Below are 27,656 nucleotides of genomic sequence, written 5' to 3'. Positions count from 1 at the left end.
AATGAAACCAGATAATACATTGGCATAATGGTAAACTCCTGTCTTAAAGAAGCAGAGTGCTGTAACTTTTTATATTGTGTGGGTGTTTGTAGACCTAGAAGTGATCACTGGGATCCCTGCTGAAATCCCACAAATAAGAGAAGCTGTGATGAGGGAAGGGAGACATCTTTGTTTCCAGCTGTTGAACCCATCAGGCACAGCAATATCCACCCTGTGTTACATAAGTAGGAGCAACCAGCTGGTTGTGGGTTTCTCAGATGGCTATCTTTCACTGTGGAATATGAAAACCTTGAAGAAGGAGTAAGTATGCCTTTGTTTTTGTTTGTGTCTTGGGGTGGGTGGGGGAGCTAAGTTATTTCACGTGACCAAGTAAAATGTAACTAGAAAATGCAGTTTGTTCAAGTTCTTGAATACAGTATTCACTTGGAAAAATCCGATTCTAAAGTAACATTTTTAGTGAAATCCGATTCTAAAGTAACATTTTTAGTGATGTGTGATTTGAATTGACTTCTTGCTTTTATACGGCTGCTTTTTAAATTGGTTACCTTGCCTACTACATCTGTGTAGTGAAGTGTCTTGGCGATAGACCTGTAGGTATGTTTCAGTGTGAGAGGACACTGGTTTATGCAAAACTAAAGTGAACTGCTTACATGTTTTAATGGTATTTAATGAATTGTGGAAGTACTTCATTCCTATTTTTAATTTTTTAAACCTAAAAAAATCTTACTGCAGTAAGGTACACCAGGCTTGCAGAGCAATTCTGTTAATTTACTTGATTTTCATAGCAGTATCTCTTAAGGTCCAAGATGAGACCAGCAGGACAGATTTAAAAATATGTCATCAGGCTCTTGTCTTTAGAAATAATTTTCCACACACTCCAGTGGTGACTAAGATTGAAGACTTTCCTTTGGGTCTGGTCTCTGATTTCTTCTGTATTGTCATTTGCCATTGGTGTAGGGTAAAGAGATGCAACAATGAACTGGACACTTGTATAGTGGTCCAGAGTTCTGGTTTTGTAGATAATTTTACATCACATTCTGCTATAGATATGGTATAGAAAAGTCTATTATATCGCCAGCTGTTGGTTTGTATAATGATTAACAGTAGAAGGTATAAGTGATGTTAGTCAATTATATTGGTAATTATATTTAAAAAAATAAACAAGAGTTGGTTGATACAAAATGAAATTCCTTGTGTTTGCTAAATACTTGGGGAGTGGCTCAGAGTGTGCAGACTAGAGGGCCACAGAAAGATGGGAGATGGAGTGCAAACACTTTGGAATATAGTATTAAAATACAGTACCACTTCAAGGTTTTTTACGTGATTTAGTGGGATTAATTTAAGGACAGGTATGTTAGTCACGACAAGTGCATATATTTTGGACCACTAATAAACAATGGTAACACTAAAAAAACTGGAAAGACATAAATCCCTTAATGTAGAAACAAATAATGCCTCTAGGTATTGGTTAGGACCTGGTGTCCTTCTTATGGGCCCCATGCTCCATAAAAAAAAGCAAATTTTAAGCAGGTGGGGGTGGAAATGAATGATAACAATGATCTTTGTATTTGTAGACAGTCATTTACCTAAATAATTGGCAAAATTGCCACTTCAATCATTCTCATGCATCTACCAGACATAAAATTCAAAATACCAACACAACCCTGTAATATGAAATGAAAAGGGAGATGAGATCCCTGCTGCCTTGCTACTGCAGCAAGGAAATAGTTGGTTAATACTCTTAGAAGAGCTTTGTAAAAGGGTCCTGACCTACATTGCAGTGAAAAATTAATACAGGCCAGTTTGAGAATTAAAATTCTTTCCTGACCCCAGGTTTGACTATCCATATGGCCCTGAGCAAGAGTGAGACTCTAGCCATGAATCTGTGGTGTATTATAAGATGTTATGAACTAAAGAATATATATATTAGCTTTAACTATTATATAAATGGGCACCTTCTCTGGTTGCTTTATAAAAGGTAAGAGTAAAGTCATTTTAGTTCTTTCAAAGGTAACTTACAGACATCTGTCCTGCAGAGCATATTTTCAGCTTGGGGATCCCAAGGTTTGGTGGTGCCGGCTTAACAGCCCTGATTTTAACGTTCCTACATGCTAGAGTGGGGAGGGATTTCAGATACATGAGTAGTAGGCAGCTCCTTAATCAGTATACATGTTGCACCCCCACCTTGAGGTGGCAGACTCTCCCATGCACTGATATGAAACCTAAATGGTTTAACTCAGGCTTTAGATTCTACCCAAGGACCTAAAAGTGAGGTTGGTGTGGCATTGGATCTCTTATGGACCTTGCCTTCTAAGTAGATATGGTAAAAGAAAAATATGCATTCATCCTAATGCAGTGGTTAGATTAGAAATGTTATTAAAACTCAACTCATAAATTTGAGGAAAGATGTTCATTTCACAAGTCTCATAGAATTTTTTGGAAAAAGTTATGGTATATTGAGGGGGGAAGAAGTAAAATTTCTGTGGGTGGTTTAATATCTTGCTTGCTTGGTCCCTGCCATATATAGAGAAGACTTTTCAGCTGTCCTTGTCTGCTGCTAAATTAACTGTATATACTATAAAGAGAAGTACATTGATAGATATATCTAGTTCATATATACATATTGCATTTACCCAATCCCAAACAACAAGAAGCCTGCCTCTTGCCTTTGTGCTTGCCCCATGCTTGTAGCCCCCATTCTCTTCCACCCAGTGACTGTACCACTTGCTACCTGGCTCTAGCCTGGGTCATGGAGCACGTGGTGGCTCCAGACCTAGCAAGGCAGTGGCAGTGTCCCTGCAGGTGTGCAGTCTCACTCAGGTTCTCCCTTCCCCCTTCCCCCTCATGATCTTCCCTGGGTCAGTGTCAAAGCTCTCTGCACTATGTGATCTTCCCTGGGATTGGAGAAAGCCATGGTTGGAGCCACTGGATCCACCTGCCCCAGATGTGTTTAATTCCAGGATGCGGTTGCTTTTTCCCCATGTTGAAGGGGGCAGCCTCGTGTTTGATTTGAGTAAATACAGGAACATTACATTTTTTTCATATTTAAGTTCATTTGCTATCATGTTCAGTTGCCTGAAATAGCTGGACAGCTACTTAAAATTAGGAAGAAGCCTTTTAAGTATAGAATAGTCCTGGCAAGAGAAAATGCTATGGCTTTTGAAGTACAGATTAGATCACTTGGAATATGGGTACAGTTCAGGAACATCAATCTAATTTGGTGGTGACTTAACTTTTTTTGGACTAAAGGAGCACTGTCTGCCCCCAGTGCTTCTCGTTGGTAGGCATCCTGATTAACCTTTCATTGCAAATTCTGTAAGGACAAGGAGAGTGTCAGCTGAAGTGTGTGTGTGTGTGTGTGTTGGGGGGGGCTTTGGGCCTAGGGCATTGTGTGATCTGCAAACCGCTTACTTGCTCTAGCATTATGGACCACAGTTTGGGAACCACTGTTGTAGTCGCCTGAATTTTTTTTTCACCTGGTTCAGGTATCACTTTCAGTTAGAAGGAGGAAGGATTCCTGTGTATGCTGTTACTTTTCAAGAACCTGAAAATGATCCCCGCAACTGCTGTTACTTATGGGCTGTTCAGTCCACGCAAGAAAGGTGATTCAGAAAAATAGCTGTTAATAACTTTTTGCATCTGTTGAGGTGCGGTGATGGAGTTTATACATACCTATCTGTATCTGAACATGTTACATGTGTAAATATACGTGCCTTCCTTGGTCTCTTATGAGACATCCTGGGCATGGTGGTCATGATAGACATGTGTAGGATCGCCTTACTATTTTTTTCTTTATTGTTTTACACGTTATTTAATTTAGTTTTTAAATGTCAGAAGTACTTTCTTTGGAAAACTATTCATTATCAAAAGGCTCTTTTGCCTCCTTTCTCATCTTTTTTTATATGTCCCATTTGAAGATCTGAACACCAATAATAGACATTTTTTTCTTGTCTTGTACTCTTCCTTTGAATTGTGGGGTTGTGGGGAGGTGGTATTGTCTTTTTTTTAAATTACCATCTTAAAATTGTGTTTGTTGTATTTGGATGTTCCAGGAGCTAGTGGTTCATTTTATGTGTTTTTAATATCCAGTTTGTTCAAGGCTTCAGAAATTAAGCAAAGTTGTACAGTTTATCCTTTCATTCTTCCTTAAACTCAGAGGTCCTGGACAGACATAACATGTGAAGCACTTCAAAAAGAAAGTACTTCAGTTGCAGACAGCTCATGCTGTATCCTCTCATGTAGTAGCATGGTCTCCAGACATGGGCACAGAGGTTGTAGTTTTTTTCCCCCCTGTGGTGGGGGGAGAGCAGATCAGACATCCGATGAGTACTTTCATGTGTGCTTAGCCTTCCAATCTTCCAGTTTCATAGGTCAAGTGTGCAAGGAATTTTTATCTACATCCCTGGGATGGGAGAGAATAATTCCTTGCATGGCTCTCAGGCCATGGAGATTACCAAAAACAGATAAGTGTCCACCCACCAAGACTGGTAGCCCCAGGGCCCCTGCTAAAACTGGAAGACTGGGGGAAGAGAATTAAGCAGGATTTCCTGCTCTCCAGCCCTGGGGATCACTGGACATGCAGGAGAGTGCTAATGACTGTCTGCCCCACTCTTCACCTCATTCATCCTCCTTTGCCCCCACACCCCTTGCCTGCAGGTTCTAGGTGACCTGCAGGCAGGGGGTGTGGGGGCAGAGTGGAGCAGTGTGATACTGGAGGACTGAGCAACCCCTCTTCAAAACCTGCGGATATAACTGTTAGCTAAAACTGCAAACTGAAGTACTTCCTAATGATTGCTGTTTGACCTATTTGACTTTTTTTTTGGGGGGGGGGGGGGGCGCACATGTCAGTGCTCATGCCTTTAAAGTACTAGCTATGTGTGAAACATTTCAATGTTATATCTGTCCAGGGCCAAAGCTTGGGTTTTTGACTTACTGTGTCATTAACTGTTCAAAGCTTGTACTCTGCCAGCAGAATACAATCAAAGCAAGTTACTTAGATTTTTAGGTTTTAATTAAAGATATTTTGGGTCAAGGACCCAATCTCAACTTTTCACCTCAAAAAATCATTGCAAGTACCGCTATATAGATAAGTTATAGTAAGAATTCATTGGAAGCTGTTGGAGCTGATCAAAAATTGGAGTCTCAGAATTCAGTCAAGTAACGGATACGTGCCACAGCAAAGATTTTTGCTTCAACTTTACCTCCTCTTCTGTCCAACCATGATTATTTGTTGTAGATTGACAAGCATTATTTTTAGATGTAAACTGTAAATGTTTTTAGTTTTTAAAACATTTTAACACAGTGTTCAATATAATCTTAAATGTTTTGGATGGATTCAGAGTGAACCTTGTAAATTTTACATAAATTTATCATTCATTTCCTTTTAGTGAAGGTGATGTTGTGAGTTTACATCTGCTGCAGTTAGCCTTTGGTGACAGAAAGCGCTTGGCATCTGGACAAATTATGTACGAGGTAAATATGTAATACCGTTTTATTCAATGTGTAGTTGTGGCTAGTTGTATTCATGGTTTCTGCTCCAGGTTTACCGGAGTGCACTTCCATCAGGCCTTTCTTTTTCTGAGGTAGTTTTGCAGCTCTGCTGCTTATAGACAAAGGTACTTACTATGTTGTCAGGCACTTTGTACCACAGCATTTACCTTCAACTCCTGTTGGGTTCAGCACTTGCAATTATTTCTTTAGGGAACTGTGATCAGTGGTGAATACAATAATTCAAGGTAACCTTCTTATAAACAAACAGAATTGTTGATTAATCTGAACAGTAGGAGCCCTGCATATAAGAAGGGAAGGTGTTTTCAGAACTGTTGTTCAAGACTGTTACTGTCCTTTGGAAGAATTTCTTTACTGTCTTTCGCAGGCTCACTTTTTAATTTCAGACGCAGGTTACAGGTCTCTCCTATGTATCTAAAGTATGATTAGTCTTCTGAGTTTTGTAGTTCAGTGTGTATGCATTTTCTCTTGACCCTTAAAGCAGGGGTGTCAATCATAAGGGTCTGACCAGTAAAGTTATGTTATCTGCCCCTCCCCCCCAGTGCCGCCCAAGAGTCTTGAGCTGTCTGCAGGCAACATGCTAGGGCACATAGAGCACCCATGTTAGCTTACATCCCAGAGCGACTGCTGAGAGCAGCACAGTCCTGGAACAGCTGTGCTGTATGTGGAGACCACTTGGTGGCTTCAGGGCCATGTTGCACAGCCTGGTACAGTGACCTGGTTAAGATACAGTAGGCATAAACCATTGTAGGTTGCTCTAATCCTGTCACACATAACATGTTAAGTATTCCAATGTTAGATGCTGTTGTAGTGGATATCATAATTTAGCAGCCTGTTTTGTGTTGTCTGAGCTTGTTTACTGTATTCATAAAAAATTACTGAAGCAATCTAATATTTTAGCAATTCTTCCCTCTTCACTTGCTCCATTTCTATTTTGATACTGTTCTTTCTGAATATAGTAGAGGGTCAGTTATCTAAACACTGTCTGAACCATTCAGTTATCTGAACACAGGACTGCTGCTGTATTGCACGGTGTTTAGTAGACGTGACAGCAATGGAGCTAGAAAAAATTTAGCAATTGAGAAAAAAAATTGAAATCAATACATTTTAAAAAGCTGAATCTGTTAAGAAAAATTGCTTTAGAATCTGCCATTGTTCACATAATGCATGTTTCATAAGCTGAATGACCTGATTTTTGTGAATGAGTTGTCCTAGTTCATTTAGGTACTTGATGCTCTACTCTATTTTGGAAGCAGTATGTACACATGAGAGAGATTAATTTATTGGAATTTAAAATTGACATATTTCTTACAAGCCTGTGCTACATTTATACAGGGTTACATTGTAGGACTGTCTTGGAAAAATATACAAACACTTCAGTTACTTAGCAAAACTGGGGGGAGGGGGGGAATTATCTATTCTTTAGTTAGTTAATACTAACATGATTGGTAAGTGAGAATGAAGCTTTTCTGGCAGTAAAAGGAGTGACAGGTGTAGAACGTACCCCTGGAAGACAGGGGGGTAAAACTCTGACAGTTACACTAATATAGGTATTATCTATCTGCAGGATAACCTAGGTAGCCATTTGCCAAAAGCCAGCAGGTGGTTTTGCTTCCACACCTACTGGTGATGCTCTATAATAGTTGCCTACTGGGTGCAGCTATTCCAGCATACCCGCATGTCTGACTGCTTTAGGTTCTGGTGTAGTTTATTCTGTTGTGTGGAATAAGTGTAGGCTACACTGATACCACTGTGTCATCTCTCCAGGCCCAAAATGTATTTGGCTAAGGTGATAGGACTTACCATTTGTTTTACTTTTTTTTTTTTAAAGCCTATTTAAATGTGAGTAGATGAGTGACAATATAGAAATCTATAGTTTGCTTTTCAAGTTCATGTTCTGAAAAGAAATTGAAAGGGAAAGGTTGTTTTGAATCACTTAATGTAAATGGTAGCAAATAATTGTAAAACTGGATAATGGTTGGCATATTCTTTGGAATTATGAAAATGGTATATTTTAATAGAGTAGTGTGTTTTGCTCACAAAACAGTTGGAGGTCCAGGGTTATTGCACACCCTTATTTTTGTAATAACTGAAGATAATCTTTTAAAAGAAGTATTTTGAGGTTTCTTAGTTTAGGTGACATGTAAGAGATGTGGTCTTTTACATATTAAAGCATGATAATTTTTTTTTGTCTTTCAGGGCTTGGAGTATTGTGAAGAAAGGTACAGTCTAGACCTCACAGGTGGTGTCTTTTCCTTAAGAGGACAGACAAGCAATACCAAATTGCTTAGTTGTCAGACCATAGAAAAATTTCGAATCCATGTTGACAGAGAAGATGGCATGAATGACGGTTTGTTTTAATTTTTGTATTCTAGCCAAGAATTTTCCCAAAATAAACTGTGGCATTTTTGGATTCTAAAAATACTTGTTTCAGCGTGTGAGAGGTGATGAGCATCATTCTGGGATAATACTGTACCCTCATCCTAGAAGTTGACTTGGCTATGTAGTCTAACTTGGGTACTTTCTTCAAAGACCAGAGAGCCCCCATGGCCTAGGGCAAAGCAGCCTGTGCTGCTGAGCCCCCATGGCCTGGGGCATAGCAGCCTGCGTGGGGCCCGCAGGAGGGGTGGCAATGCGGTGGGAGAGGAGGTGGACCCAGTAGGCAAGGATGCCTGTTTGGGCCTCTTAGGTAACCAGCATATTTTGTTATGTGGCACCCCCTATTCCCCATGCATGTAATACTGTAATACTTTACTGTAATACTGCTCCGCAGAGCAACAGCTGTGGCATACCTAGTCAGGTAACTGAGAGAGTTAGTTGATTTAATGGCTTATTCTTCTGCATTCCACAGGTGTTAATGATATTTCCTTTTTAATGGTCTTGATGTTCTACTAATCAAGTTAACTTTTCTTAGGGCAATTTTGTTGTCTGCTATCTGCTTCTGGTCTATTTCCTCCTATTTCACAGCCCTGAAGACTCTTTAGTTCATTTTAGAGTTGTATATCCACCCATGGAAACTAGCAGTAGCAGCTAGGGTTTCAGCTTTGCTTAAGCAGGAAAGGGAGGGTGAGTAAACTGAAGGATGAGGCTCTGTCTTTGTTCTTTGCAGCCATATCTCTTGAAAAATGTCTTTTCCTTCATTTTGACTGTCAGACAAAAAAGTATTCCAAGGAATGTTCTATGCAAGAAAATATGGTGTGTGTTACAGAGAGGGGCAAGAGACCCATGCTGGTGCTTTAATGCTGGATGGAGAAAAGGAGACAGAGGGGATTTGATAAGTCTTTAAATACCTGAAGAGCAATTAGGGGATGGAGATGGGCTTTTCGCTGTAGTGGTAGGGGACAGGACTAGAAGCATTGGCCTCAAGCTGTAGCAGAGGAAATTTTGGGGGGAGGTGAGGAATTCTCTGATTTTGCAGGCAGTCAAGCACTGAAACAGGTTACCTAGGAAAGTTGTAGAATCTACATCTCTGGACATTTCAAGAGCAGGTTAGACATACATGTGGCTGGGATGGTTTAGTTAGGAATGATCCTGCCTGGAGCAGTGTGCCGGACTAGATGACTTTATGAAGTCCCTTCCAACCCTGTTTTCCTATGATGTTGTGCTTTCTTGTGGGGATTCACAGGTATTTGCTGAGTAAATGAATTCTGGGTTCTATTCAGGGTCAGGAGAAATTTATTCTCTATTGATCAGAGTTGTAACGAAGCCAGGTGCCTGGGACAGCTGCAACACATGAGGGTAGCATCACTCATGGCTGCTGCCATACCACTGGCATAATTGGGCAACAGCTGGGTTGTTTCTGCCCCAGTCACCTGAGCCTAGTTATGCTACTACTAATGATTATACATTTTTCTGCTTTGCTCCCTGGAACGATCATCCTTCCTAGTTGATTACCTTTCTGCATTTTTTAATTGGACATCTTTTTTTGATTCCATATTTACTGCATGAACAGAGACTACTTGTGCAGCAGGCAGTCTCCCCCTGCCTTTTCTGCTTGGAATCAGAGTGGTTTACAGTGCCCGATGAGTTGTTTCAAGAAAAGTGACTGTAAATGGGGTTTTAGGCAAGTTCTGAGTATAGGCAGAACCGCCAGCTTGGCTAGTAATTATTTATAAAATGAGTGCTTTTAAACTCCCTCTCTTTTGACCCTCTTGTATTTCTTATTTTTAAAGGCAGCTGGAGAGTAGCTTTTCTAAGAACATGTAAATGAGCATTGCACAGTGCTCAAGAAAAAGTAATGAAAAGCACAGTAATGTGAAAAGATGTTGAACGTTAAGTTGGTAGACTTATTAATATAACAATTAACAGATTGTTAAAGGTCTTAGTAAATCAATTATAGAAGAATTTAGGGTAAGATTTTATTGAAACCTGATTCAATTTGAACAAGATCAAACTGGATTACTGGAAGATATACCATTTCATATTTTTATGACAATCTGATGTTCTGCCAAATTATTTTATTTTGTTTTTTCCACTCAAAAATGGAATGCTAAATGAGCAGCGTGACACATTTTGCTGAAATACATTGTGCACCAGTATTTTCTGACTCATTCTTAGATCATGTTATCTTTTATTACAGTGATATCTCCTGATACCAGTGTGTCAGTCTTCAGTTGGCAAGTGAACACATATGGTCAGGGCAAACCATCTACTTATTTGGGCATATTTGACATAAATCGCTGGTATCATGCTCAGATGCCAGATTCTTTAAGGTAAGACCATCATTGTTGGTTTGTTTTTTTTAATAGCTTTCAAAATGTTGGTATATCATTAATTTACAGCTTAACTATATGCATTTACTTTCTCATAGACCAGGGGAATTTCTTTATAATTGCCCCTATTTTGCATTATGGTCCCTGGACGCTGTTGTGAGTATGACTTCTCCACACCACATCTTGGATCTTCTGGTACATGAACGAAGCTTAAGTCGTGGAGCTCCTCCTTCTTACCCACCACCTGAGCAGTTTTTTAATCCAAGTACCTACAATTTTGGTATGCATTTCACCACAGGTAGCTTTTAATAGGGGAAGTTTCAGAGTTGAGGTTAAACCATTTTATAAAATGAGTTGTCTTAGACTCTCTCTCTCCTGACCGTCTTGTATTCCTTGTTTAGCCGTTCCTTGCTGTTCATCTTAATTTCCACGTGTAACTTGGAACAATTATTACAACTTCTATTTTACTTTCAAAATCTATGCTTAATGTTGAAAAGTATAGTTGTGTTAGAATTTTGTTTTTTAATGTGCTTGTAACACAGGCTTTGAATAGATGATGGTTATAGAATTGAAATGGCTTTACTTTGTTTACTATATGAACCGTTTTACGTAAGTAATGCGTTAGATACATTTCTTACACACGAGTGAATATTTTGAAATAAAACTTGTAAGAGAATCAATGAAGCATGGTACCTGCTTAAATTCAGTGCATTCCAACATTATCACTACCTTTAATGAAAGTGTTTGCTTTGTGCTGCTGTAATAGACCCTTACAAATGAAAATTTTAGTCCAAATATGTTTTGTTTTCTTAGATGCTACTTGTTTATTGAACTCTGGAGTTGTTCATCTGACTTGCACTGGGTTTCAGAAAGAGGTAAATTTCATATATTTCTTTATTAATAATCTAAAAATGTAATTTTTGCAGCGTTCATAAAGTACTGAGTTATCAGCAGGGAAGCATTTTGTGCTTAAAAATATCTAAACTGACAATTTATTTTCTCGTATGTTAAAGGATAATGACTTGTTTCCATTTAAGTCAGTAGTGTGAAACGTGATTACTGTTGGAACAGGGATAGATATTTAACGTGCATGAGTCAGATATCTCAACAGGCAAAGACAAAGCCATTGTGTACCTTGGTTTTTAATTTTAGTTTGTGGAGAAGGTACCATTATTCTCATTACAAAGGCTTGCACTCAGTTTCTTTTAAGCACAGATTTTCTTTTCTGTTCTTTAACATAGGTTGGGGAGGAAAAGACAATCTGAGTAACTGTTTAGGTCAGGGGTGGGCAAAATACGGCCTGTGGGCCAGATCCAGCCCAAGGCCATTCTATTCAGCCTGTGGAGCCCCTAACAAATTTAGAAAATTAATATTTATCTGCCCTTAGTTCCTGTCAAAAGTGATGGGTGGAGGAGGAGCCCAGGGAAAAGTGTCCCGGGGAAAAGCAGCCCCTCACCCACCATGTGGCCAGTGCCCCACACTGCAGCCGCTTGCAGCCCACATGGGGCTGCCTGTACCTGCTCAGGACAGCCCTGCAGGTTGTGAGTAGCTGCAGCAGGGAGCGCCAGCCACAGGGCAGGTGGATGAGGGGCCGCTTTTCCAAGCCCTTAGCTTTTCCCCGGGGTCCTTCCTGGCGCAGAGGAAAGCATTCCCTTCCCTGCCCCATGGCTGGTGCTCCCTGCTGCAGCTGCTTGCAGCCCACATCAGGCTGTCTGGAGAGGGCACAGGCTGTGAGTGGCTGCAGTGCGGGGCTCTGGCCATGGGGCGGGCAAGGGGCTGCTTTTCCTCCCCTGCACTCAGCACCGCCTTGTAATCTGCCTCTGCTGCCAGCCTGGGCCCTGTGCTGGCTCTGGGCTCGCCCGTTGGGGCTGTGCATGGCAACAGCAGCTGTGACCCCCCCGCTTGCTGCACCAGCCAGCATTTGCCACTGCCGCCTGTGGGCTGCCCAGCGCACAAGCTCTGGAAGCCAGCAGCAGCCAACACTGCCTGGCATGGCAGGCAGGCAGGGGGGCTGGAGCTGGGGCTGCAGCTGCTGCTGCTGACAGGTGAGCCCAGAGCCAGCGTGGAGCCCAGGCTGGTAGCCGGGCTGGGTTACAAGGTGATGCTGAGCACAGGGCGGAAAAGCGGCCCCTCGCTCGCCCCATGGCCAGCACCCTGTGCTGTAGCTGCTTGCAGCCTGCCTAGGGCTGCCTGTGCCTGCTCCAGATAACCCTGCGTGGGCTGCAAGCACCTGCAGCAGGGAGTGCCAGCCATGGGGCGGGTGAGGGGCTGCTTTTCCCTGCACTCAGCACCAGCTTCTTTCCTGTTGGCAAGCAGGGGGTTGGGGCTGTGTGCTGCCCCTTGCCTGTACCGTGGGGCTGAGGGGCACTGGGTGTGAGTGGGCGCGGGAGCCAGCAGGAGCACGGGGCCTGCACTGGTGTCCCAGGGCCAGCGGCATCCAGAGAAAGGTGGCACAGGAGCACAGGGTCTCAGGCAGCAGGGGCTCTGTGGAGCTGGGCCATTCCCCCCCCTCCCCCCCCCCCGCTGGTGCAGCTCAGCCTGGGTCCACAGACCCCTGCCAGCCTGTGCCCTGCTTTAGGCCCCACCGGTGCTGGCCCTGGGACTTTGGTCCCAAGATGGTGACCAGGGACTGGGGCACCTGTCAAGGGGTGGGGCTATCCATGCGGCCCTCAAAAGCCTGCCAAAACTGGGTAAGCGGCTCTCCGCCTGAAATAATTGCATCCCTCTGGTTTAGGCGAAGTGAATCAACCAAGTAAATATGAAATTTACAAAAAAAGCCAGAACTTTGAGAGCTGCTAAATTGAGAGTCAGTCTTCAAGACCTCACAAATATATTGCAGTAGACTAAATTTTTGGCGCACAAGTTATGCACTGAAGACTTTCAGTATACACAGCATTTGTGTTTTTAGCAGCGAAGGTAGGCAGATGTTCAAACAAGCTTTTCCTAATGCTTTGTATCATATTGGACTAATCTGAGACTTTAGCAAATCGTAATTGTTCAGGCATCAACTTCTGCTGAAGCATTCCATTCTAAAACACAACACACTTATTGAAATCTATAAAATGTGTTTTTAAAAAATATTCCATTGATGCAACTTTTAGCCTTTTGGGTAGAGATTACTGAGGCTTCTGTATCACTTTTTCTAATATGAATACCCAGATGATTCATAAATATTAGATTATGACAAAGTAATTACAGTACTGCTTTCTTAAATAGCAGTTTTTTATGATTTCAGACCTTGCATTTTTTAAAGAGATCTGGTCCTTCTTTAAATGAAGCCATTCCTGATAGCTACAATAGATGTCTTGTAGCTGGTTTGCTGTCTCCAAGACTAGTCGATGTACAGCCCTCTAGTTTGAGTCAGGTGAGTGTATATTTAAGTAGTCAGAAAAAATAACTGAATTTTGTTTGAAATTTGTTCTAGAAATATGAGAAAATGAAAATGATCTTCATACTGTTGGTATCAACCCACAAATTATTTTGGTTGACTAACATAAATTTGATGCAAACTAAATGTCATACTAGTAGATGTAAATTTAATGGAGGGATTTTTTGTAGCTTATGGGGAATTGCCCTGACACCTGCTTCCCCATCTGCCATTCCAGTGCTGGCTGTCTGCTGCCTGCCTGCCCCCAACAAGCTTTCCTCCCCACTCTCACCTCCAGCTGCTGCTTAATTCTCTGGCTCCTGCTCTGGTTCCAGCCTGGAGCATAGAATATGTGGTGGCTCCAGGCCAGCCCAGTCATGCAGCAGCAGTTGTGGTGGCAACAGAATCCACCTTGGCTGCTGCATGGCCAAGATGGAGCTGGAGCCATCACATGCACCATACCTGGTGCTGGAGCTCCAAGGTAAGTGGCAGGAGTGGGGGAGAGAAGGCGGGCGGGAGGCAGGAGAAGATGCAGCAAGGTGGGGGCTTGGCAGATGGTGACTGCAATTCTGACCCCCAAGTTGGGGTAGGAGTCAGCACTAGAGTAGCTGCCTGCTCCCCTGATTGTACTCAATTCCAAGACAAGCGGCCCCTCCCCATATTACGTGTGTTTGGGCGGAGGGAACGAATGGTATCTTGGATTTGAGTAAATATATATGTAGCTGTAACTGCCAAGAGTTAACCAGTGATTGGAAAGGTGAAAGCAAAAGTAGATGTACCTTAGTGAAACAAATGAGCTATGTGGTCTAGCAGTAAAAAGTTTCTAACCAAATTAGCAAAATCACTGTGAAATTAGTCTGGGTGTGGTCGTTGACTTTTGCTACGTGGAGACATTGTATAAATTACAATCAAATTTATCATAGCTTGAATGGTAAGATATAACAGTTTTATCCTACTTTGTTACATTTTTAGGAGGAACAGTTGGAAGCTATACTATCAGCTGCTGTCCAGACAAGTTCTTTAGGACTTCTTACTGGCTCCATCAAACACTGGACAGCTGAAGGTAGTGTGCTGATTTTTGTCAACCTTTTTATTTTTATCCTAATAGAATTTGTATTCATGAGTCTTGTTTGTTTCTTTCTTTCTTTTCATAAGAGCAACCAAGTTCTGCTGCTAACCTGCGCTTTGTTCTGGAGTGGACGTGGAATAAAGTAATTTGCACAAAAGAAGAATTTCACCGTATATGTAAGTATTAATGTGCAATTAATTTACAGCAGTTATCTTTCCAATTTGAATGTATATGTTAATATAGTTATATTATCAGCTCATCTGAAGCTGTATGTTTAGTTAGGAACTCTTTTGCTGCTTTGAAGCTATGTATGGACTAATCGCATCATATTTGTCCTTTAACAGGTGTTCCACTATTCGATGGCTCATGTAATTTCATTGATCCACAAACCATACAATCTCTTCAACACTGTCAGTTGCTTCTGAGCAATCTTAGTGCAGTCTTGAACTGCTTTCTAACAGAAGCACAAGAGCTGACTGAAAAAGGTTTGTAACAGTGTTATCGAATGTAATCTATGCTTTTTTTGTTCTGAAATATGCCTCTGAATGGCACTTGATGCCCCTGCCACCAGACGTTACTTTGATGGCTAGGTAGGATTCGATTTTTTTTTTTTTTTTTTTTTTTTTGCATGTGGAGCATGTGTTTTGGGGATCACGGCTCAGATCTGAATTATGCCGTTTCAACTTGTGATACTAGGTGCCACCTACACTGGTAGCTTAACAGCTACTCGCAGTGCATCGCTGCATGGGAATGCCAGGTGCAAGGGTCTCTAACTACTGGGCAGGGAAGATTTGAGAGGTGGGTGGCATGCAGATTGGCAGCAGATCTTGAATTTGCTGAGTTCTCCAAATTTCCCTCTAGCCTATACCCAATATTTATAGATGGCTGGTTCTAATATTCTGATAAATGATCTCTGATTGGTTTTGTTTACATTTCCTTGTTTCACTGAAACTTTTGAAACTGGACTGAATCACATTTCTTGTGGACTTGAAAGTTGGGATTTATATAATTAGAGAAGTAAAAGGGAGGGTTTCTTATCTCGTTTTCCTTCCTCATTGTGGAATGCTGTTCAACCTTGGCATGTTTGTTCTTTACATTAGTTTATGGTCACTGGGAGGGGATGGGGGGGGACAATGGGGTGAACTATGGTGAATTCTGGGGTGGCCACAGTCCACCCTGTAGCCCCCGGCCCAGCCCCCCTGCTGGGAAGAGCCTGGCGCCAGCCCCAGTCCACAGCAGTCCGCCCTCACCCTGCACAGATTCGGGGGGCACATGCCTACCATGGCTTCCTTGGGGTGCACATAGCAGGAGGATCTGCCGCCCCCTCCCCCCAGACAAGCTGCCGACTCCATCCCGTGCCCCACCCTGCCCTAGCTGGGCAGTCCCTGCCCCAGCCCCACTCCCTTCCTTACTATAGGGGCCTTTATGCACCCCTCCATACCCCTTCCCTCCCCGCTTCCTCTACATCAGACTTACCAGCCGGACACTGCTCTCCAAGCTGCCGGGTTGCATATCAGCAGTCGGATTGGTATCAGCTGCTATGGCTCATTAAAAATTGGCCTTTGGTATAGGTCCAAAAAATCTTCATTGGTGCACCCCTAGTAACTTGTAGTGTGATATCTTATCAGTGGGTTTTTAGTAAAAAAAATTGGGTAATTATAAAGTAGAATGGCAACAGTAATTGTGTGCATACTTTATAGGTCTTACAGATTTGACAAACAAGCAAGTTGTAACCAGCCTTATATCTCAGTATGTACAAGTGGTCATCTGGTTTTGCAGGTCCAATCTACTTCCAGAGGGGCTAGGTAAGTTTTAAGCCATAACACACATTTGTAATAGAAGAAGTGGTTACTGCCCTGTGCGCTGTTTTCTTAAAGAAAAATTCTTAACCATAATTTGATAAAATATTCATCAATATAGGCTACAAAGTGTTAGTACAGTTTGATCAAGATAAACTAGCTATTTCTATTTTTTTAATGAGCCACAAAATAAGCTTCCACTTTTAATCCAGGAGTACTTTTATATATGCCAAATTTAAGTGTTTGGGGTTTGTAAGCTTCCTTCATAAGTCTTAGTGGTTTTAGATATTCATGTATTTGGGTTTCTAGCAACATGTTCCAAAACAGCCAGTATTTGAAAGTTTATGCTGTTAAAAGTAATTATGCTTTGGATTTTTTCCTGCTTGAAGAATAAAATAGCAGGTGTTTTTCTCATCAAACGTGTCACTTATGAAACTGAGGAATGAAATGAACCTTGTCCTTACTGACATCTGATTGGCAAACTACTTTATTCCAAAGTAGTCATCTTTACTGTCATTTATGTAAAAATGAGATTTTTCTGTTATTTAATAAATAACTTAATATTTTATTAGGTTTTTTAACTACTTTTCCTCTTGTTGCATGTAGATGATGATATGCAGTTGTCTAGGCCATTCTACAATTATCAACTAATACAAAGTTACTACTCTGGTCATCGGCAGAAACTTGAACGTTTATCAAGGTGAGGTTCCTCCAAGAACTCTTGAATGTTACTAAGCTTGTAAAATTAGAAATTGATTTCTTTTTAAATCGACAACTTTTTTTGTTATAAGTTTCTGATTTTTATGCAGGCACAAATTCTGTTGCACTTGGGCTGTTTTCATATGTAAAGATTATTTTGTGTGGTTTCTGGTCCTCTCTGTATTTGTTCATTCTTTTTATGAAGGGAGCTCATTAAATCCAAAAAACTGAGTGACTGCTCAGATTAACATGCATGTGCAGCTTCATTAAATTGGGGTTTCTTACGTGGGGAAAAAAATAAAACTGAAAAGTTATTGTCATCTAGAATTTCTATTGAAACACTTAAATATTTGTTGTAACAGACTTATGGAGAAAAGTTTCAGTCCTTCTTACTGTTAAGTTTTTCTTTTATAAAATAAAAGTAGAGTTATTTAATTTTGATACTTCAATTTATGGGAACTTTTTTTACTTTATAGTTTCTGTAGTAAAAGAGTTGGTAGTAAGAGAGCCTAAAAACCAGACAGCCTCAAAAGAGTTAATAGTAATAAAGTCTAATTGCCAGACAGCCACAATTAATTTTGTTTCAAGTGTATTAAGAATTTAGGATCACTACTAAAATACAAGATTATTTGGATTACTTAACATTTTTTAAACTTTTCCTTGGCTAGCTTGATTGAACCAGTTGAGGTTTCTCCCTTTCAACTCATTCAGAAGTATGCATATTCCAAATTTAGTTCTCATGATTTTAAAATAGTCATTTCCATTTTAGTTTTTCTTTTTATTGCTATCTGAGTTTTCACAACCAGTATTAGAATTCTAACATTGTGTTTTTTATTTCAACAAATTCATGTTGCAGAGGGAAATGGGACTCAGATTGCTTGATGATTGATGGACTACTTTCCCAGTTAGGCAGTCCAGTTGAGAAGTTGTGGCGAAGAGATGAAGGAGGAACTGGAAAATATCCCCCTGCCAGCTTACATGTAAGTAGGGTTTAAAGAAAAAAAAAAAAGCAAAATATAGTGAGTGACTTAACATGTGAACAATATTTTCCTTTTTTTCATGACAGGCACTGCTTGATCTCTATTTGTTAGAAAATATTGAAGAAACTTACAAACATGCAATTGTATCCTTTTGGTAGTGTTGTACATATTAAAGATATAATCAAGCAATAATATTGTTGAAAATGTTTTTTAAACCTTTGTCTTGTATGCATTATGAGATTCAATGATAAATGGAGTAGCATAGGTAGGAGAAAAAATGTATGGGTTTTTATATTTTTGTGGCTAAAAAATTTCTGGTTTTAAAAGGCTAAATAGAGAACATTTTACTCTGATTGAAATCTATCTTCAAATAAAAAGGTTTTATGATTCATTTTGCTACACATTTGTGTAACAATTTGATGTGATGCACAAAAATGTTTGAGAATTTTTTATCTAAAAAGTAATGGCTACCTAACACTACTTGCAGAAATGCACATTCTTGCTGAAATCACGGATTCTCCAGCACAACAAACAATGCTTGCTACTGTTCTAGTAGACAGGCAGATTGAATGCCAGTGAGAGAGAGGGGAGAATTGTAGAAGAAATGCTTGATTTTCAGGATACCAAGATATATGCAATAGTTGTTTCCCTTCTGCTCAGTTTACTGCTTAGCCTAAGCATGAAGGACACTTCCAGATTTTAGGCATTGGTCCCTGTCAAAGTTGTCTTACTGAAATATGTAACTGAAAAAGGAAATAGGTCAGAAAGAGAAGGTAGGAGCAACCAAAACCAGTAAGTAATACCTGTTTTTTCCAAGTTCAGTAAGGTTTGTTTATTTCACGGTAGGATCTTTCTCATTTGTACCTAGTTTTTTTTATTTTCTCCACAACACAGGTTTGTGGGGGAATCTATGAAATATAGTGAAGTCAAGGAACCTAGTTGCTGTAGGATTAAAAAACAAAAGCTATAATGCAAGTGTCTGCTTTGTTACCTTAAGGCTCCCTTTTCAGGGTTATCCAGATGTTTTAAAATTATAAATTTTAAACTTTGTAAAATTATTTGTAAACAACTAAATTATAAAATTATTACAGCTTCAGTACATAAAAACTAAAAAGAAGAGTTTTGGTTTTGTTTGGATTCTTTTCTTTTACATTGATTCACGAAGCAGCTTTGGGCTTAACTTGTCTTTCTTCAGTTACAATGGGCTGCAAAATTGCAAGACTGTTAAGTTACTTCTGTCCTTTATCCCTAAATTTAAAGAAAATGTTACTATTAAAAAATGATTTACCTTAATCAAATATTTACTCAGACAATTTATTTGCTGCTAGATATCATGCAGTTCTTTCCAAACAAAATGGAGACCTCAATTGACTCGTTCCCAACTGCTTTTGCTATCCCTTGGGGTCTGGTGAAGCTTATTCAAGGCTTTTGGCTTTTGGATCACAATGACTATGAGGTATGTATGTTCATAAAAGATGCATATATTTGCAAAGTTACAATCTCACTAGTCAAGTAAGATATAAGCTAGAAGCTTCACTTTTTACATATTGCTAACGCATAAATTAAATTGTCGGCTAGCAACAATCAAATGCATTCAGAAATCTTAATTATAATTAATTTTTAATTAAATTAAACTTTCATTAATATAATCAACCTTATTTATTCCTAATGTTTGAGTTTTCCAAGTGCCTACTAGGACCCAATTCGGCAAAACATTCTGTTTCTGCTCAGTAAAACATGAGCATATTTCTAACATGTTACATGATTATGTAGTTTTCAAAATGCTTTATTTTAAAGCTGTGGGTTCAGTATTAAGATTTGAGGTATGGCACTGTAAAGGCTCTCAAACCAAATGCAGATCTAAATTTGTTGGTTTTCCATGCTGTGGTTAAGCTAAGTGGAAGTTCTACAGTGACTTGTAAACAAATGAAGTACCAATCACTGAAATGTGGCCTCATCAAAATGAGTTTATTAACATGACATAAAATGAGGAAATCCTGGTTTTTCTAAACCTGTGACTTCAAATTATGATCTTCAGTTCAATTTGTTATATTTTTAACTTAATCATGTGTTTAAATGTTAGGTATGAACATATACTACTACTGATCTTGTAAATGCACCTGAAATCTGTTGACTTTCACTTGGGAAGCTTTAAACTTTTTATCGTGCAAGGAATGTCCATTTGTTTATAGCTCATAATACATTTTATTTCTAACCTCTGCAGAATGCGTTGACCCTTCTGTTTCATCCAGCTACAATCAAAACAATGTCATGGCAACATATGAAAATTATTCAAGCTCTGATGTGTCAAGGAGAGCATAGACGAGCCCTGAGATATATACAGATGATGAAGCCAGCCATGTCAAATAGCAGTGAAGTGCAGCTTCATCTCACTGTGTTATTGTTTAATAGGTAAAGCTGTAAAAGATATCTTTAATTATTCTGTTGGATTGTAATAGCAACAAGAGTTTCTGAATGCTTAGTTTTAACTCTGTTGATATACAAGGCTTCCTGCAAAATATTTGATCATAATTAATCTGTACATCGTATGTATTAATTGCAGGTGCATGGTTGAGGCTTGGAGTCTATTGCGACAGCATTCCACCAGGCTAAACATAGAAGACCTGTTAAAACACATGTTTGAAATCTGTCAGGAGATGGGGCTAATGGAAGATTTACTCAAACTACCATTCACCAGTACTGAACAAGTAAGTGTGAACAGGAAGAAAAATTCTCTAATTAAAGTAGTTTGGAAGAAACAGTTAAATAATCTTTTTTTCTCTTAGGAGTGTTTAGAGAAGTTTTTGCAAACCTGTGCTGGTGTTCAGAATCATGAGTTCCTGTTAGTTCACCATCTCCAGCGTGCCAACTACATCCCAGCATTACAGTTGAATCAATCGTTAAAGGTTAATCTCATGGTAAGCTTGAAAATTCTGTTGAGTGGGCCAAATGTACCACGTGTCATTTGACTGAAAATCATGTGATAGCCTGCTATAAAACTATCTTACTCCCTTCGTTTCTAATATCTAGTATGTTTAATATGAGCTGATGCCATTTCTTTGACGCCAGGAAGTAGCTGTTCAATGTAAATTACAACTACATTTTAACAGCTGGAAAGTTTTCCGGTTACAAATCCAAAAAGTAGTTTTAGATCAAACTTACATTTAAGCTCTGTCATTCTGCATTTGGAATTCAATGTTAAATTTTATTGCTAAAAGGAAGAGTGTCTTTTTGATTATATTTGTGCAGTACTAGATTTAACTAGAATTCTTGTTGTAGACATTACCGGACATTACCACACACACACAACCACACATGATGTATATAATATAGTCATAAAAATAAAAATGAGAAGAAACTAGGTCACAGAATTGGGTATGGTATGAGAGTGTCTTCCTGTGTCATAAAAGGTTTGCTGTGTTGCCTACTTTTGTCTCTTGCATGCTATTTTATTAGTTAGCTGGGCATGGTCTGGGTACTGTGCTATGTAGAGGGGGGTCATGGCTCAGGCCCTGATCCAGTTGGTGGGGACGGGCACAGCCCAGCTCCAGTCACGGCTTGGGGCTTGAGCCTTGGGAATTTGGCAGTGTGGGAGGGTAGTCATATTAACTGCCACTGCTCCCCTGCTGCCAACTTTCTTGACCAGTAGGGAGCCCTGCAGGCCAGGTGTTATGGCTCCATGGGTCACAGGTTGAGCACCACTGTGTTTATAGTGATTTATAATCCATTCAGTGATTTATGGAAGAAGCGTTCTTCAAGGAACTGCAAATTCATACAGTGGTTTCGCAGGTCAAGCTCTTATTTAGATCCACCTATATCTATATATGTGTAAGACTCTTGTAACTCATAACAAGTAAATTCTTCCAAAATAATTTAGTTGTACACTCAGCTGAACAGTTGTCAGTATTGTTCTGGCCAGTAGCATTAACCTTTTAAGTAAAACTACTGTTTTTTAACTTGGCCTATTTTAGAGAGATGCAAAGCTGAATTTTAATAAGAGAGAATTTTTATCATTTAATATTGAAATTCTGAGCAGGAAGGTGCTGAGTGGAAGAATTGTTGTTAACTAATGATTGCCGATAGTTTAACCCCTTCACTATTTGCCATCAGTATTGGCCTATAAACCAGTGTTTCTCAACCCATTGGTTGTGACCCAAAAGTGGGTCCCAAGAATATATGAAAAGGGTCATGAATAAACTTTAAAAAAGATTCCTCCTTTAAAGGAGAAAACCATGGGAAACTGTGGCTTTTCCCTTGCAGGCTGGCAGAGTTGCAGCCTACAAGGGGTCCTTGCAGGGGTCCCCCCATGCCTCACACATGTACCCCCAACCCCACACACACTGGGAGGCTGGAGTCTGAGGGGCAGTGGGTCAGAAGTGAGGGGCACTGGCTTGGGACTGGCCATTGATGTTTACAAATGGGTCCTGGAACAAAAAGGTTGAGAAACCACTGCTATAAACAATATGCATCAAATGGTAGAATTTTTTCTTTGGTCTGTGTGATTGTGTATATTAATATGTAGAGCTAAAATTATTTTACTTTATCATAACTCCTTAAGAGTCTTCTGTATATTTAAATTAATTATGTTTGTATTTGCATGTAGCTGATTTTTTTTTTGCCTTTTGTGCTTTGTTGTTTTTTGTTTTGTTTTTGTTTGTTTGTTTTTTGTTTGTTCATTAGAATGACCATGATCCTCGTTTGAAAGAGAGATCCGTTGCCAGAAATTCTATATTGGATCAGTATGGAAAGATCCTTCCCAGAGTGCAGAGGAAGCTAGCTGTCGAGAGGGCCAAACCTTACCATTTGCCTTCATCGATTTTGCGGGAAGGTGAATTTTGCTTCAAAACTCTGATTAATTTTTATAGATTTGTATTCGGAGATCTGATATGAGGCTTCTTTTTTCCCCCCTCATTTTTAGTTTCAAGGCCCAAGCCATTATCAACAGTGGCAAAACAAGCCACTGCAGCAAATGTGCTAACAAGAGCAACTTTCATCAATAATGTATTGTCCAAAATTGGAGAGGTGTGGGCAGGAAATGAACTGAAGAGTAATTATTCACAGTGTGATAGGTAAGAACTTCCTAAGTTACCTTATGAAATTGCTGTTAAAGCTACAAGCATGCAAAAAAAACCCTGTGAGTATTAGATAAGTTCAGTAACAAGCAGATTTGATATCAGAAATATCTGAGCTGTTTTCAAAGCAATTTACAAGGGCATGCTTTGGCATATAAGTATCTTTGTCTGATTTGGAGTCCATTAAGCATCACATTTTGATGTTACTTTTAGCTTTGTCAAAGTTATGCTATTTTCTCAGAATCATAGTTTTCCTTCACTTATCTGCCTCATGCCTTTTAATATGAGAAAAAACCTATTTAAGGAATGTTAAGATTTCAAAGTCAAGCTCTTAAAAGCTACAAAATACCAGAATTAAGCTTCCCATTGAACTTTTTTGAGCCCCATTGTGCACAGTCTTTGCATACATGCTCAAATACTACTTTTTCCCCACAGAACACCAGCTTCATTTCAGCCCCAAAGATTAAAGTTCGGCAAAATTTTAAGCAACGGGGAAAGTGCCTGACAACCTTAACCATAGTTGGTGCTATCAGCTCTACCTATAATAAACTTTAATCCAAATATTTTTGGCCTGTCAGTGGATGATGATAGTTAAATTCCTCTTTCATCTGTAGTCCTAGAACTGAAGAACCACCACCTGAGCCGCTCCCTGGTACAGAATTACCTGAACCATTCATTGGAACCCCAATTACAAAGTCTTCATGTAAAAGTTCCAGGTAAAGTAGAATTTCAGATTAAAATGTTAAGCAGGTATACGATTAAGATTCACATTCTTGAGCACTTGCCATTCTAAATATTTAAGTAACTGAAGTTTTACTGAAGTACTGTATTGTAAAGTTAATAGCATTCACAGTTTTTTAAGTTGTTTTGATAATTATTCTATTTTGCATTCTTAAAATTTATTTCTAGGACAATGGTTTTATAATTGCTAGAAAAAATATTTTTTCAGTGTGATAGGTAAGAACTTCCTAAGTTACCTTATGAAATTGCTGTTAAAGCTACAAGCATGCGAAAATATTTTAATCCTCAGACTCGAAAATTTTTGCTTAATCAGTGAAATTGGAGCAACTCTGAGCATGCTTGTATTGCCCCAGTATGGCAGTAGTGAATACCCTACGAGAGGAGTTGAAAACATTGAAATATTTTTCTAGTTTCCACATCATGGAGCAAGACCCATGAAGTTGGAAAACTTGGGGTTAGTAGAAGGGAAGGACCTGATTAAGGGCGAGACCAAAATAAAGGTGTGGTGGACATGAGGGAGAATACATTTGAAGGAGGGTGGTAATGCATGCATGGAAGCCTTGGAAATGGATTATAGGAAGAAGTGAGCCTAGACTAAAGTCTGTTTTGTGGCAAAGGCATTAGGCTGTATGTCAGGAGATCTGGGGCAAATTCACTTAATCTCCCCATGCCATAGTTCCCTATCTGTAAAATAGGGGAAATTTATTTCTGTCTGTGTTATGTCTGTTTACATTGTAACTTTTTTTGGGAAAAGACTCTACTTTTTGGGGATTAAATTGCAGTTTAGGCAGTATAACACAGTTAAGTCATATTAACAACACTTAATAACATGTTGGACGGTTGATTATAGAATGTTAGAATAGCACGAGGAGTCATCTAGTTTAATGCAGTATCCTGCTGTGAAAGCAAGGTCTTTCTCTGAATCTTCATCATCCCAAGCATGTGTTTGTCTACCTCACACCTAAACTTCTAATGATGAAAGTTGCACAGTCTCTCTAGGATTATTCCATTGCTTAACCAGCCTCATAGTTGGTTAGAAAGTTCTTGATATCTAACCTAAATCAGCCTTGTAACTTAAACCTGTGTAACTGATTCTCAGTGTCCCCTGTGGAACCAGAGAACAGTTGGTTCCCATTCTTCTTATTGAAAACCTTTTGTAGTTGAAGACTGTTATCAAATCCCATCTGGCTTCTCATCTCTTCCAGTCTTTACGTGTATGTTATATTTCCTAATCATTTTTGTTGCTTTCCTTTTGATTCTCTTTAGTTTGCCCACATCTTTGCAACAGATGCATTAAATATTCAAAAGAACGATTGGGGATGTATCCTCTGACATTCATTCCTTAAACCAAAAATGGTTGATTCCAGCGAGGGCATGACAGGGGATGGGTCGGTCAAGACAGGCCCCATTGGTATACTCTCCCGCTATTATTGGCCACTCTTGGAGACAGGATACTGGGCTAATGGACCATAGGTCTGACCCAGATAGCATCCCTTACGCTCATGAAAGGTGGTGCCTGAAATTGAACACAATACTGCAGGTGAGGCCTCATCAGCTTTGAATAGAGTAGAAAAATCAGTTCTGGGCTATATTTTAACATTCCTCTTGATTAGTTTCAGTATGTTGGCATTTTCTATAACAGTATATACTAACTTGTTCTGATTGTGATCCACTGTAAGCTGCAGATCCTTTTTTTAAGTATTGCAGCCTATCCTAATTAATGCATTTGATTTTGTTCCTTCTTAAATGTTGTAGTTTGCACTTCTTACTGATTTCATCCTGCTTGTTTCAGACAGCTTTTTTAATTGATTAATTTTTTTTGAAACACAGTTCTGCTGTCCTCTAAAATGTCTGCTCACCCACCCTTTGGAACATGACAAGGGATCTATGGGTCCTCTGGCATCCCATAGGTCTTTGCTTATTCTGCATTTCCCCCCTCTACCCTTTGCCCCCCCCATATCAGAGAGCAAGGAGAACAAGCCACTGTCTGTGAGTGCTCTTTTGTTTGCCCTACCTCTACTCTGCCAATATGGTTGTCCTTTCCCTACTCTGTCCTCCAAGGCCCTTTTGATTGCTGAAGTCCTCTGACTGGAAAGCATGCTATTGCAGCAATTTTGAAATGCTCTGTCTGGGGGTCATGATAAGAGGCTGCACATCTATCTGCAGCTGAAATGCTCCAGTTTTGAAATGGTTCAAAGTGCAGCTGCACTTCTAAATTCCTTAGGTGTTACTTTTGCCTCCACCCTTAATCATTCATTTTTTTAAATTATTTTTTATTTTTTTTATTTATATATAAAAAGGTTTTGCTACCTCTGCCTAGGGTATAATATTGCTGCTGAAGTTTTTAAGCTGGCCATAACTGCTGAAATTTTGATAGAACTTTACCTATTGCCTCAGCTTAAACTATTTTCTAATCAGGAAGAGCATGGTGAATAATACTACCTACTTCTCTGTGGAGAGGGAATTTAACTTGCAAAGCTTTTGCTCAGAAAGGAGTGCTCACATCCCAGAGACTCAGCTGCCAAGTTTGTAAGTGTACTTTTTCCAGCTGATGAAGGAACAGTATGACAATTGAAGCAAAATCTAGGTTCGCCTGATTTATGTAGTTTCATGCTGTCTGTGGAGGTACCTCTAATAACTAAGAGTTTTTAGAATTAAAAGCCGTCTTCAAGGCCACATACTTATTAATTCATGGATTTATCAATCAGGCTTTATTAAGCTATTGTCCAAAACAAGAAAAGCAGGTAATCTTTCTTGTAAGGTATCAGATTAGACTATTTTAAAACAAATTTGATTTTCACATTTTAAATCTAAAACCTTGACAGATTGCTGGATTTGGTGGTTTGTCCAGTTCCTCTGTATTCTCCAGCACTTGAGAGGAATTGGCAGACACCCTGTAGAGTTGCTGCTTCTTGCATCATTTCCAGCCCACTGCAGTCAACCTCGCAGAGTTCCGTGTCTCACAAGAAAGTTTCAAGACCATCGGAGTTAAATTTGCTGGAGACTCCTATTGTGGTTAAGGTATGTAAAATTGCTACCCTTTTAAGTATTTTAAACTTTGTGAGAAACATCACAATACATAATATCAAATGTATAGGCATCAAAATGCTGGCTCTCTAAAAGCATTGTATTTGTATACATAATGCCATTAGAAACCATACCTAAAGAGGAAAGGAGTCTTGTAAATCAGTATGTTATTTCCAACTGTAACAAAAGAGCACAGGGTACTCTGTTACTAGCAGGGGCCTGAGTGGCATCTAGGTAGCCTGCAACTGCCTGCAATGCCAATTAGGCAGAGTTACCTGATTGTGAGCAGGACCCAGCTGTGCTCTATAAGAGCTGAGCCCTGAACTGCAAAGAGGTGGCAGCTTGCACCAGCAGCTGGGGAGAACACCACCTAGCTGGGGTGCTGCTCAGAGCAACATCTTGGAGGTAAGAGCTGGGGCTATGGGGAAGGAGGAGGCCCCATGGTCCTGGACATGACAGAAAACTGTGCCCTACTGGGGACAGGTGGCCTGATGGGATTGTCTATCAGTAGAGAAGTTTCTGATGTTTCATGTAGTTAATTTGGCTTTTGACTCGGTGCAGAGCGCATCTTTCTTGTTTTCGCCTGTTGACTAATGTTAGATGCTTTTGTGTGTGTAAATCTCAGTCCTTTTCTTGGAGCTTTGTGGCTATAAGACTCTAATCCTTTTGTGAACTTGCCTGA

At 39.8% G+C, this 27,656-nt stretch overlaps 1 protein-coding gene across 2 annotated transcripts in view; it reads left to right on the top strand.

Moving 5' to 3' along the window:
* The window catches only part of AHCTF1 (AT-hook containing transcription factor 1), a 66,342-nt gene that overhangs the window by 18,722 nt on the left and 19,964 nt on the right, over positions 1-27,656 (top strand). The window contains exons 5-27 of one of the 2 annotated variants that reach the window (XM_090044869.1): positions 93-300; positions 3,486-3,602; positions 5,388-5,472; positions 7,708-7,858; positions 10,088-10,220; positions 10,319-10,500; positions 11,034-11,095; positions 13,456-13,584; positions 14,560-14,650; positions 14,743-14,832; positions 15,001-15,141; positions 16,357-16,461; positions 17,062-17,155; positions 18,011-18,134; positions 18,221-18,277; positions 19,444-19,590; positions 20,359-20,546; positions 20,698-20,842; positions 20,921-21,052; positions 22,815-22,962; positions 23,053-23,203; positions 23,821-23,922; positions 26,875-26,968. In XM_090044869.1, coding sequence (XP_089900995.1) covers positions 93-300; positions 3,486-3,602; positions 5,388-5,472; positions 7,708-7,858; positions 10,088-10,220; positions 10,319-10,500; positions 11,034-11,095; positions 13,456-13,584; positions 14,560-14,650; positions 14,743-14,832; positions 15,001-15,141; positions 16,357-16,461; positions 17,062-17,155; positions 18,011-18,134; positions 18,221-18,277; positions 19,444-19,590; positions 20,359-20,546; positions 20,698-20,842; positions 20,921-21,052; positions 22,815-22,962; positions 23,053-23,203; positions 23,821-23,922; positions 26,875-26,968 — 2,876 coding nt within the window. Of the gene's footprint in view, positions 1-92; positions 301-3,485; positions 3,603-5,387; positions 5,473-7,707; positions 7,859-10,087; positions 10,221-10,318; positions 10,501-11,033; positions 11,096-13,455; positions 13,585-14,559; positions 14,651-14,742; positions 14,833-15,000; positions 15,142-16,356; positions 16,462-17,061; positions 17,156-18,010; positions 18,135-18,220; positions 18,278-19,443; positions 19,591-20,358; positions 20,547-20,697; positions 20,843-20,920; positions 21,053-22,814; positions 22,963-23,052; positions 23,204-23,820; positions 23,923-26,772; positions 26,969-27,656 lie in introns of both variants that reach the window. The other variant, XM_090044859.1, reaches the window with a different exon arrangement.

This window comes from Crocodylus siamensis, chromosome 1, assembly GCF_052110815.1.
Source record: "Crocodylus siamensis isolate JL-2025a chromosome 1, ASM5211081v1, whole genome shotgun sequence".
NCBI classification, from domain to species: Eukaryota; Metazoa; Chordata; order Crocodylia; family Crocodylidae; genus Crocodylus; species Crocodylus siamensis.
This window is presented reverse-complemented; position numbering and strand designations above follow the sequence as displayed.